This window comes from Pezoporus flaviventris, unplaced genomic scaffold (assembly GCF_033815535.1).
Source record: "Pezoporus flaviventris isolate CSIRO_AGI_PZ_B2104156 unplaced genomic scaffold, CSIRO_AGI_Pfla_v1 ptg000040l, whole genome shotgun sequence".
NCBI classification, from domain to species: Eukaryota; Metazoa; Chordata; class Aves; order Psittaciformes; family Psittacidae; genus Pezoporus; species Pezoporus flaviventris.
In genome coordinates, this window is record NW_026892588.1 from 5,913,641 (window position 1) to 5,926,720 (window position 13,080).

General features: G+C 43.8%; 1 protein-coding gene across 2 annotated transcripts in view; it reads right to left on the reverse strand.

Annotated features, from left to right (window-relative positions):
- The window catches only part of DENND1B (DENN domain containing 1B), a 158,264-nt gene extending 153,300 nt beyond the window's left edge, over positions 1–4,964 (reverse strand). Inside the window, exons 1-2 of one of the 2 annotated variants that reach the window (XM_061465561.1) lie at positions 4,562–4,964; positions 1,769–1,833 (exon numbers count right to left, since the gene is read on the reverse strand). In XM_061465561.1, the coding sequence (XP_061321545.1) occupies positions 1,769–1,833; positions 4,562–4,578 (82 nt within the window). In that variant the 5' untranslated portion in view covers positions 4,579–4,964. The remainder of the gene's footprint in view (positions 1–1,768; positions 1,834–4,561) is intronic. The other variant, XM_061465562.1, reaches the window with a different exon arrangement.
- Positions 4,965–13,080: the final 8,116 nt, after the last annotated feature.

A 13,080-nucleotide genomic window follows, 5' to 3' on the forward strand; every position in this document is an offset into this window, starting at 1 on the left:
CCCTCAATACAGTCACAAATACAGTCTCCATGTTAACTCAGGTCACAGTTCAAGGACATACACAGATTTCTTAAAGACACTACTTTCCACAGAGGACAGCTGATGAACAGCACAAAACACCCACCAAGGGAAGCAGGGGAAGTGACTACGAGCACAGTTCAGACAATAGGCAGTCATTCACAGTGCTGCAGGTAATGAGAAGTGGTTTCTCATGGCAGCAGATGCAGAAAGATGCAAAGCAAAAATCAGAAGTCAAAAGGGAGATCAAAACAAAAAACACACATTTTTCAAGATGAAGACCTTAAAGGATTATCAACAGTCTAGCTCTCAGGAAGGAAAGAAAAAAAAGGAATACAATCTTCAGGTTGATGCTGGGCTTAAGCCAAGATGTGAATGAGCACCCAGCAAGGGATGTCAGGTGGAGGCAGAGAATAAATGCACAATGCAAGAAGGAACAGATCAGAAGTCAAGTAGCTAAGAAGGGTACACAGACAGTATCTGTGAAATTACTAAGGCAAAAACTGCAAAGGAACAGAAGGTAAAATGTGCCATGATGAAAACCACAACAAAGATCAGAGTTAGGAAAGCCCATCTGATTCCCCAAACCATGTCTATACTAACAGCAAACCAAAAAAGCAGGCAATAAAACAAAGGACATCACTAGGTGATCACAAATAAAGTGAAAATACCCAAGGGCTGCACCAGGACCAAGATTCCGCAGCTAAATGAACCATCTTACGAAGAGGAGGAAGATTAAAAAAAGCAGCCTGTTGAGATTGTCAGGAAGAGACCTAAAGAACTACCGTTTTCCAGCTTTAACAAAATAGGTTTTGCAGATGTATTAGTCATGTACCCATGACATCACTAACAGAATTGGCAGCTGAAATTAAAAAAGAAAAAAAAAGGCATAGTTTGGGGCTATAAACTTCTACAGGCTTCTGACGTGTTACAGTGATAAACAGCATTCACCAGCACAGAAGAATAAGAAATATATTCATTTTTCAGATGTAGTTTATTGTTTATAAAATTGTGATTAAGATAGAGCTGTCGCAGACTAACATGACAACAACGCAACCCCAACAAGACTTCTTCTCTCCCTGTGTTTTTCTAAGGCCAACAACCTCAGATGAGAACACAAACCGAGTTCCCCCAATGGACTTCCTAGAGGTCACTTTAATTTCAGCACTGGAAATACCATCTTCTTTTTACCCAAGAGGAAAAAGGCTTCTCTTGCATTGCTACATCTCTCTTACTACGTGCTTATAGAGACATGAAACTGACAGCTAATATAAGCTCAAGTCAGCACTCGTTGCTGTTCATAATGTATCAAACCAAAGCAGCTGCCAAACATGAGCTAGAAAGACTCTGTTGCTCAGAAAAGAACTTACTTTCTCCCTGTCACACAGATTAACATTCCACTGATAGAAGTCAATTGTTCTGCTAAAACCAAATCCTATACAAAATTAACATTTCAAGGCTTCAGAACTGTAGAAGATGTATTTCAAGTCCAAGCTTTGCAAGTATTTCTCTCAGAACAAAAATATTTTTACAATAGCCAAGATGAAAATGGCTTATAACAATAAAAACCCACTACAACTATAATTTAACACATAAATAGATTCTAAAAGGCAATAAAATAACCACAATTGCTTTCTCATACAATCCCAATCCAAGAGCAATTCAAAACATAAGATGACACTAGATCAGGATGCAATTTTTTTTCCCATCTCATTTCCACAAATAAGCATCAATAAGCAGGGTATATTACCTTCATTTTCAGATGCCTGGCATTTTACTTTCAGTACCAAATCAAAGGTACGTTCTGGATTTTCCCTAGAAGAAGCAAACAATTAATTGATTAATCACATATATGTTTCAGATTGTATTTCTACTGTGTTATATCTTTTCCATTCTATTTGCACAGAATAGCATTAAAATAAAATAAATTTCATTAAAATAAAATTAGAAATCAGATTAGTTCTAAGGAAAAATAAAGTCACATTTGCCTGTACAGCCTTAAAAAGAAAGAATAAGGAAGATAAACAAGCTAAACTGTTTGATTTATTTAAGTGATACTATCACTGCATTATACATCAAATAGCTTTTAAGTCACTCCATCATACCACGGCTAACAGTCGGGAAAAAAATGCTACTAAAATCCCCACCAGTCAATCTGAAACATATTAATGGAGGCAAGGGCAGCCTTTTCTAGAGCTACATTTTATTTCTACTTAATAGAACTAGCTCATCATTAGACTTCCACTGTAATTGCATGAATTCAGCCATTACCCTTTAAATGTATATGACTACCTCCATAAGGCTGAGAATCACTGAGATGCTTCTTTCACAAGATATTGATCTTTAACTTTAAATTTAAGGGCTGAATCTCACGCATGATTCAGTGAATGAGAAAACATTAATGCAATAATTAGGGATGGACACAACCCCGAGCTGGCCAAGAGGATGGAGCCTCCATATCTGCAGCAGCCATCATGGCCAGTGTGAAGGCCAGGGCCTCTTTCACCTCCCCAGTAAATACACACCTGTTAATAAACTGCATAGCCCAACAGCAATTTACACTCAACCTAATCCCAAACTAAATATTTATTAAAACAGTTCTAAATGCCATTAGTCTACCACCCACCTCCCTCTGCTTACCAAGCACTCTGCTATTTATATTAAAAACAAGTGGTACAACCGCACCCATATCAATTATCTATTTAACCACATAAAAGGCTCACGCTTGAACTCCCTTCTTGGGTAGCACTCCCTCTGAAGAGAGCTGGAGTTTTAGGTAAATGAGAAAACCCAAAACCTGGTTCCAGGTTTCTAGAATGCTTCAAATACAGCAGGCAGCAAATTAACAGCCTGCTGTTTCTTTAAAGAAAGTTTTGAATGACATCCAAATGTGGAACTAGGTGAAATTTCAAGCTGTCACAAATTAACTGATTCAGTACATGCTTTCATAGACCATCATCAACTGAGATATGCAATTATAGTCAAATTCAGGTTATGGAGACATAACCTGCCTGTATCACAATCTTTCTTTGCATCGCATTTTTAAGCGTTTAGTTGGGAAAACCCTTTATCTACTGATCCTGTATGTAGTAGATCAAATTCTGCTCTGAGTTACAACAGCCTAAATACAGGATACTGGGGATTTACTCTGCCATTAAAGTCCGGCCACTGTTCCTCTGGCTGGCAAGCAGGGCCAGAATGAAACTGATAAGGGTTGGCTTCATTGAGCCACCTAGAAAAGCGAACCACAAAAAACCTTCCCTTAAAAGCAGTGACATCTCCTCATGACATCACTCTAGCCCAGGCACTGGGTTCATACTCTCAGGCCATTTCCCCTTTCCTTTTCTCCCTAAACCCACCCCGCAATGCTGGGTTTTCTAATGTGTACCAGTAAGTGTTACAAATACCGGATGAGTGCTTCTAGCTCAACCCCAAGCTGAACTACCCTGACGAAAAAGGCTCTTTGAAGTAACACTGCCTTCTGTCTTTCACTATACCACTCGAAATCTGCTTTTGCAGAAAAATGCTTCTAAGTTTACTCCTCACATCCCACTATGCTTGTGTCAAAAATGTGTCAAACTAATCTGAGCATTGTCAGACTGTCTCTCGTTTCCTTTACAGCTACCCGGCAGCAGCCTGCTCATTCATGGTATATTTACACGGACACTTTTCTGTCAATTTCCAAAACCCGTGTTTAACATCTTGTCAATTTCCAATGTCAGCAAGACCAGGGGCCGCTCCTGAAGGGCAAGGCTGGACAGCAGTGCTTGCAAACACCTAAAAACCTTCATTTGCACCTGCCTTACGACAATGGCAAGAAGGTTTGTAGCTGCTGGAGAGATTCATGTTACCAAACTTAGCCCGCCAGGCCCTGCAGGCAAGGTCACTACCCAGGCCTGAGGAAGCTCCGGCGACCCATGCAGGGTGCTGGGCCCGCGCCTGGTGGGCGCCTCAGGAACCAGCTACCACTATTTAATGGTCCCCCCCTTCCCCAGCCACAGACCCACAAAGCACACGCTGCTCCTCCCGGCCCCTCACTTGTGACCGTCACGGCACGGAACGGCACGGCGAGGCCGGCGGCTGCAGGAGCGCGGTGCCCCCGCAGCGGCGGGCGGGCAATGCCAGGGCAGGCGCCCTGTGGCTGCAGGACACGGCAAAGGGCAGCGGAGAGGCCCGGGGCTGGAGCCGCCTGCTCCCCCTGCCCCGGGCCAGCCTGGGGGGCGCCGCCCCGCTCCCCCCGCGCCACGGGTCCCGCCTCGCCCCGGCCCGCCGCGCAGCGCCCGCTCCCGGCCCCGCTGCCTGCCGCCCGCCCCGCTGTCACTCAGCGGCCGCAGCGCGCCCGGCCCCTCGCACGCTCCCGCCGGGTGCGCTCCCCCTTCTCCCCTCCCTCCATGCCCGCCCGCCTGCCGCCTGGCGGGCCCGGCAGGCCGGGGCGGTTGCGAGGCCTACTCGCCGCCTGCCCGCCGCAGAGCTCAGCTCGGCCCGCCGCGCCTGACAGCCCCGCCGCGACCCCTTGCCGGTCGCCCCCCACACACACACTCACTTGAACCTGCTGTCCATGGTCACATCGCGGGACCCCGCGGCTGCTCCAGCGCCCCGCCGCGAGAAGCGCCCCGCCCGGCAAGGGCGAGCGGGCGGCGCCGGCCCCTCTGCCGTCGGTGTCGGGGGCGGCTCAGCGCGGCGGCGGCTGGCGGCGGCCCATGGCTGCTCCGCTCCGCTCCCCCGGCTCAGGCCGCGACTGCAGCGGAGCGGCGGCACCGCCTCCTCCCCCCGTCTCTCAGTTCCTGTTGCAGTCGCTCCGGCACCTTCTGGGAAGCAGGAAGCTCCGCGGCGGCCCGGGGAGCCGCCGGGGCCGGTGTCACCTGAGCCCGGCGGGGGAGGGCCAGGAGACCTGCCCCTGTCAGGGACAGGCGGACAGCAGCCCCTGCCCGCCGCGGCAGGTGCGCGGGCCCTGGAACGCCAGGACCGGTCCGCGGTGGCCGCAACACCCAGGACGGGTGCCGGTGCGGACCCGGGCGGAGGCCCCTCGGAGGTGGGGTAGGGCAGCGCACAGGTACGGCAGCAGCGCGGCCGGCACGTTCCACCATTCGGACGCCCTCACCCGCTGCAAAGTAACTCCTCAGACGAGCCCGGAGAGCGTGTTGGCTTGTACATCTTAGCATCCCTTCTACATTCTTCGTGCACAGCGGGAAAGTGGAGCCTTTCATGCTAAAGGTCATAAATGTTAATTTAACCTGCGGTAATCTGTTTAGCTTCTTATTTTTACCGAGTGCTAAACAAACAGGCTCCCGAACTGCTCAAGAGGTGGTGCGGCCGGGGAAGGCGCTGAAGTAAACGCACCGTCCCATAAACACACATTAAAAAGCTTTATACCCTCGAGTGTTTCCAGTGAGTTTGGAAAGGAAGGAAAAAGAACGCTGTCCTTGAGAGGCTTCCAAGTTTCATTCATCTGAGAGGCACTGAGCAGCCAAATTCCCACCTACACTCTGTTTCCCTCGCCCAGCATAGTATCACTGCAATGAAAAAATGCACTAAATAGATTCTGTGGTACTGGGCCAGAGAAAAAGCGTTATTCTGTTCACTCTTGCTCAGAAACTAATCCTGTCGACAGTTGAAAAGAAGAAAATAATCAAGCCAATTATATATTAAACACGTAAAACAGCATTAGTGCATTACCGAGGATGAAGAAAATCAAATATTCAAAAGTCAGGAAATTGCAAATACTAACCGTTCCAAAGCAATATTGTTTTGGCTTCATTACACATCCTACACACCTCACAGGATATAGATTAAACAATAATAAAACATACAGATGTGCAGTGAAAACTACTGAATGTTGCAGCAGAAACCTTAGCTTTGGGATTTTTCTGGGTTTCAAGTACTTACTTTCCCAGCCTTCATTTTGCAATGGTTTTTGGCTGTGTTTTAACAACCAGCATTGGCAACTCCCACCAAAATAAATGAAATTGTTTGGGGTTTTGTACCCTTAACACATAACCACGTGCTTCATATAGCTCAGGGAGGGGGATAGAAAAAACATCAAATGTATATTTTTGTATACCATGAGAGGCCCGTGAAGAAGGCAACTTAAACTTGCTCACTGTTAAATTCTCTGATAGGATCAGCCTGAACTAAAGGGCCAGGAGAGATGGGGGAGCAGTGGGGAGAGTCAGGCAGGGACCCTCCTGCAGCAGCCCAAAGCTGCTCAGCTGCAGCCCCAAGACAGGCTGTGTCCTGCACCCAGGGATGCTGCAGAACCAAAAGGCTTCAGCAGCAGGAAGTGAAGCTGAGTACACCAGAAAGCATACATGGGAAAGGAAACCGCTGCAATCTTGTCTGTACATCTGTCTCTCTACCTCTCTTCTGCCCTCCGTCTCTCTCCAAGTATGTTCTGCAAAGCACACAGAATTTGGAACTCTGCTGCAAAAAAAACTGCCAATAATTTAGCAAGACTGAATTTGGATTGGGGGGTTTTCCAGATATAGAGACATTTTATGTGTGGAAAAAATCCATTTGAAGCATACCAGAAAATGAAAAAAAAAATGCTATGTTTCAGGATTTGGTAAATCTGTGGTTTGGATTACACTGACTTTTATAAGCCTACTGTGTGTTTGCATCTCTCTTCTCTTAAGCTGCTGATGCTTGCCACTTTTACAGACAGAAAAGTGGTCTGGTGGCCCTCCAGGCTGATCTATTTTGCAATTCCAGCCAGCCTCTTGGCATGGTGTCTGTCTTGGCAGGAAGGACCATCAGGTCACTTGGAACTTATTTTATCGTAATTGGGGAAAAATTGGGTAGGGTTTCTTTCCCACAGTAAATGCATGCCTTGTCACTAGAGTAGATTGACTGGACAGTGACTAAACCTGGAAGAGCAGGAAGAGTAGAGAAAGTTCACATTTAAAACAGAAGGCATATAAGAGAAAACCCTGTTGAGGTGAGGCTCACATCTCTCAGAGCTATTATCTCAGACTTTGTGAAAGCTTAAACAGACATCGTGCCCAGGTTGCTCTCAGTTCATGCTTTCAAGATAGTTTTGCAACCACAGCAGCTTTTAATGAAAGTCAACGTTTTAGGAAAGGTGCTGGTGTTCAGAAGCACCTTTTGCTGACAACTTGTTTTCAGCTGTTCCCTAAGAAAGGGTTGAGGCAGAAGGAGAAACTGAAAGAAAAACCTAATAGATAATGCAAGCGTGGATTATGTTAGCATATTCTGAAGGAATAGTCTAGTTTGCTTTTCTTTACTCTTTGGTTTTCCTTTCCAAATTAGAACTATGCAGCAAATTGATATTTGGGCTTTTCAGAGTCAGACATTCTACCAGGTAATCCAGAAGACACAAATATTTTTCTTAATGCTTTGCATAACATGAAAATGGCTGACCCTGCCTAAATTCTCTCTAAAGTGTTAGTGTAGGGACTGATATACGAGGATTTGCAGGAGGTGGGGGTGATGAACATTTATTTCATTGCTATGAGCAACTGTAAAACAGGTACTTTAAAGGTGAAGTTTCCTACTCAGTCTTAATTTGTGCAAAGCGTTCGACACTGTCCCACATGACATCCTTGTCTCTAAATTGGAGAGACATCAATTTGATGGATGGACCACTCTGTGGATAAAGAATCACTGGATGGCCACAGAGTTGTGGTCAATGGCTCAATGTCCAGCTGGAGACCAGTAACGAGTGGTGTCCCTCAGGGATCAGTGTTGGGACCAGTCTTGTTTAACATCTTCGTCGTTGACATGGACAGTGGGACAGCAAGTTTGCCGATGACACCAAGCTATATGGTTTAGTGGATACACTGGAGGGAAGGAGTGGCATCCAGAGGGACCTTGACACACTTGTGGAGTGGGCTGATGCCAACCTCATGAGGTTTAACCATGCCAAGTGCAAGGTCCTACACCTGGGTTGGAGCAATCCCTGGCACAGCTACAGGTTGGGCAGAGAAGAGATTCAGAGCAGCCCTGCGGGGAAGGACTTGGGGGTGTTGGTTGATGAGAAAATGAACATGAGCCGGCAGTGTGCGCTTGCAGCCCAGCAAGCCAACTGTATCCTGGGCTGCATCAAAAGGAGCGTGACCAGCAGGTCGAAGGAGGTGATCCTGCCCCTCTACTCTGCTCTCGTGAGACCTCACCTGGAGTATTGTGTGCAGTTCTGGTGTCCTCAACATAAAAAGGACATGGAACTGTTGGAACAAGTCCAGAGAAGGACCACGAGGATGATCAGGGGACTGGAGCACCTCCCATATGAAGACAGGCTGAGGAAGTTGGGTCTGTTCAGCCTGGAGGAGAGAAGGCTGTGTGGAGACCTCATAGCAGCCTTCCAGTATCTGAAGGGGGGCTATAGGGATGCTGGGGAGGTACTCTTCATTAGAGACTGTAGTGATAGGACAAGGGGTAATGGGTTCAAACTTAAACAGGGGAAGTTTAGATTGGATATAAGGAAGAAATTCTTTCCTGTTAGGGCAGTGAGGCACTGGAATAGATTGGCCAGGGAGGTTGTGAATGCTCCATCCCTGGCAGTGTTCAAGACCAGGTTGGATGAAGCTCTGGGTGAAATGGTTTAGTGTGAGGTGTCCCTGCCCATGGCAGGGGGGTTGGACCTAGATGATCTTAAGGTCCTTTCCAACCCTAACTATTCTATGATTCTAATTGCAGTTTGCCAGTGGTGAGTACTCACTAGTCAATTTTGCAGCACTGTAATAACATAAAGGAGCCTTAAAACTGATACAGGTGTTTACAGACACTATTCAGCTCTTACGTGCTGTCAGTAAAAGGGGTCTCAATGTAAACTGAGTTGGACCCACAAGTCCCAGTCTTCTCCCAAACTGATTAAGGCTTAGCAGTAAGAGGTTTGGTGAAAAATATCCAAAAACCTACTTGATCTGAATCAGAGGAGGATGGAAGCAGCATAAGGGCAGCTCCATCTCAAAGGATCAACATAACAATGAGTAGCATACTTTCTAGTTTACAACCAAATTCAATATGGAAACAACAGGAGATGTAGGTTGAAAAACCCCAAGCAAAGTCCAAAAAACAAGCATCCACATCCTTTCTACTATGGAACAATCTGCCATTCTCTGCCAAATCAAAACCATGTGCGTTTGGGTCTATAAAAGTGATGCAGATCAGGGCTAGGAACCCAAAAAGGGATATAAGAAACAGACAAGAATTGGCCACACATCACGTCGCTTGGAAACGGTGAAGCAAGGGAGAGAAGTTTTGTGAGAATCTAATTACGTCTGTAAAGTTGAAACCATTATGTAGACACATATAGTGATTTTTTTTTGGCAGGGAGAAGGTAAAAGGGACAGAGAGAAGGAAAAAGCACAAAGCCTCTGAAGACAAGTATTCTGTTTAGCATTTAGCATGGGGGAACTTGAATCCTCCCAATGCAAAGTGAAAACGTGCATGCTTTGCGTGAGGAGATTCATAGGGAGTGCAGGAAACAGAGTTTACTTCCAACAAGGCTTTATTTTTTAGTTTGCTACCCAGTTCTGAGGTAGAAGAAAGCTCTCATAAATCTTCATAAGATGAAGCGCACGTACAGTGAATTAAGGGATCTTAAGTATTACTGAAGTCCTCCTTGGTCAGATACATTTCATTTAATAGTTGAATATACTACTAGTAAAAGTAGTCTTACTCTTAGCTGAAACCCATAAAGGGATTTCCTTCAGAACACTGTTGGCAGAGCTTGCTGAAAAAGATGTTCTCCCCTGGGAACACCAACAGATTTGTCAAAAACCAAAAAAGATGCAATTTCCCATTGTAGTTACAGCAAAGTATTTCTTGGAACACGATCAGCAATTTATACTTTGTACCAAGAATTACTTCTTCATTCATCCCTGAGCCTCTTTATAGTAGGATTACTTTTAGTCTTCATTCCTTCAAACAAGTTACAGTTGGTTTATGTTATCTCAGCAGCTATCAGTATATCTTGTAACAACATAATCACCTTGTCAGACCTCACAGACTTGGAAAGCACCTCTTAGAATGAAATGCTGATCTCACTGAGAGTTTGCTGTTCATTTTAATGGTATTGGAGGATATGTTTTTATTAGCTTGTTTGAATCCTACACATATTTATCCCAAATTGTAACTGAATGACAATCTCCCTATGCAAAGCTCTCCAAACCCCCAAATTCACAAACACCAGTTTCTCCATTAAGCTTCTTAGCCATAATACTGTCATGAGACAATATCTAAAAGAGGAAATACTTACTTTTAAGAAACACCAGATACCTACATTAGGTCATTTCATAATCCAGCTTTAAAGATAGTCACTGATTTAAAATAGATTTCTTGCAAGAAGCCTATGAAGTTTATTAACTAAATATGAACAGTAAATAGATATCTACAAATATTCTACATGTTTATCAACTTCTTGCATGATCCATCCAAACACCTTTTTTCATCTTTCTATGTTAATTCATTCAAAAAAATCACAGTAAAAAGCTTACATTTTCCTGCTTAGGAACAGATAATGATTTAAGGAAAACATGAGCAAAGGTGGCACATGGAGAAGGTATAGACATGACTGGGTAGGACTTTTGCATGAAGATCATGCTATGCTGTCATTAAAGTTCAGGGATGCAGCATTCTGATAACTGCCATTGTCCCTTCAGCCATGCTGTGTGCAAAGGCTATTCTGTGCAAACACACGCACAGGTAAACAAACTCATTAATTAATCAGTAAACTCCTGGGGAGAGATCCTTACTTGGATAGGAATGAAGATTCTCAGGCTTTCTAATCAATGTGTCCTACCAAGAGCACTGAGAAAGCGGTCTTCTTAATCAGGTCAGCTTTAACTGCAAGTTCAACAAAGGAGCTGAAGGAACTTTTATGAATATAAGTTCAGACTACAGAGCTGTAAGAGCTAGAAATTTAAATGATTACATGGCTGTATTAGCTCAGCATTTGGTTTACTGGTAGTATTTGCTAATCCTCACAGTCTGATCCATAATACCTTTTGTTAGTTAGATTTGCACCATAATCTGCTGAAGATGTAAAGTATGTAGCTAGTAAATATTTACAAGCCTTTGAAAAGTTTAACCAGACATTTGCTTTACTTACGCAGTACCAATGTCTTACCAGTGGCTTGGATGTAAATTAATTTAGAAAGAAAAGATAAATAATAGTTTCATGCATACTAACCTCAATTCATAGACATTCTAGAAAATTATTTGAGTGGCTTTCTGATTTATTCAGACATGACAGCTGGCAGAATCTAACAGTAGAATAAACCACCTTTCAGCTCTGCTGCCCAAATCCAGCCTTCAGCCTGCGAATACCAAGTGCTTTCCAGTGGATGTTGATGATTCATAGGAGTGTTTGAAAACAAGCAGTGGTCTTTGCCCAGTTTCAGTTTAGATGCGAGTCAGACACCTTGAAACCAGCCTCCCTGTTAGGAAGTTCAAAGGAAGAAAACTGAAGAAACTGTTCTCTACTTTACATAAAAGAAAATCCCTCCAAGAAACATTTGGGAAACACTGATGGCAGCACTAAGGGAATACACACGATTCTTTCCCACAGTTAGTGATTATTGTGGAGATTATTTCAGCCCCGCAGATAGTTTTCTTAAGGATGAATTTTTTAGTGAAGCAGCCGGGTCAGGCAGCATCTTTCAATATGCATGTATTCTGTGGAAGGAAATCATTCATTCAAGTCATTTGCAAGTAAAAGTTTCTTACCAGATTGAATGCTTTCTTGCTGTATAAATTCAGGACTTCTGCTTAGGCATAGGTATACTCCTCACATTTCTCAAATGCATATTTTAAGTGCTATAGGTTGTAGGCTACCTGATGAACCTGGTACTCATTAAAATTGCCACTGAGCAAGTTGGGTTTTTTGCCCATATTTGAAAGTTATGTTTTAAAAAGTTCTAGCCAGAGCAGGAAGAAACTGATTTTTGTTATCAGCCATCAAAATTTCATACTGTTGTCATCTGCTGAATATGGACTTGCGGTGAGGCTAAACGTACGTAGAATTAGGAACCGAAATTCGTTAAAATGAGGATGTGTTAAATGTCTATAAACTTCTTGGGAAACTGTCTGCTATGTCTATCAAAACAATTTCAAGCAGTAAATCAAGCAATACTAAACATTAAAAGAACAGTTTCCAGCTGTTTATTTGCCATAGATTAAGGCCCTGTGTATGCACTGGCATCATTATGAAAGAGTATGTACTGACAGATGTTTTGTATGGAAATCAGTTATAAAAAAAAACAGTTTCTCAACTGTAAACAGTATCTAATTTACAAATAGCCAATAGAGGTGGTGTATTTTTATACTGGCTTGCATTAAAAAAGATTAAAAAGCACCACACAGTTTCCCCTATCAGAATATGCTGCACAAGATCCCTAACCCACATTCTAATGTTGCAGCTGACATAATATGGAGCCCACAGTGCCAGGCTCTTTGGCCAGAGATCTGCCTTCTTATTTTGTTGCGGGTGCTTTGCTCATAATGAATTGCATCAGATAATACAGTAATGCCAGCCTTCCTTCTTAGGAAAAGGCATATTTCCTCTAGCATAAAATCAATACATATTTTTTCTATGAAGGAAAAATTATATCCCTGTGCAATATATGAATCCTAATGTAGGTACATAGCAAGCTTTTTGAGGAAGACTTTCTACACTTTTGTTGCCATAACGCTTTGTTATTCAATTGGATCGCAGGTAAATCACTGAAATATCAAACACATCTTCTGCAGGTTTCTTCATTCAGAGCTGCCGGAACAACTGACCAAGTTATCTTTGTGTTAAGTAATTTCTAGCAGCTCAGACAGATGGTTTTAGATCCCTATATGTATTTGCCATTTTGACTTGCCACTGGATTGGATGCTGAAGGCAAAACAACTGGTTGAGAACACAACAGATGTGAGTGTAACCTCCAGTAATTACCTGATACAGTAAACTGCCATAATTACTGCTATGCTTACTGAAGAAATTATTGAGTTTAATATCTGGCTAGAATGAGATGGGAACAAGGAAGTGACAGATCCAGAAAAGCAAGGCCAACTGGCTATCCTTGGGACAATACAGCCCTGCATGATACAGCTGATGAC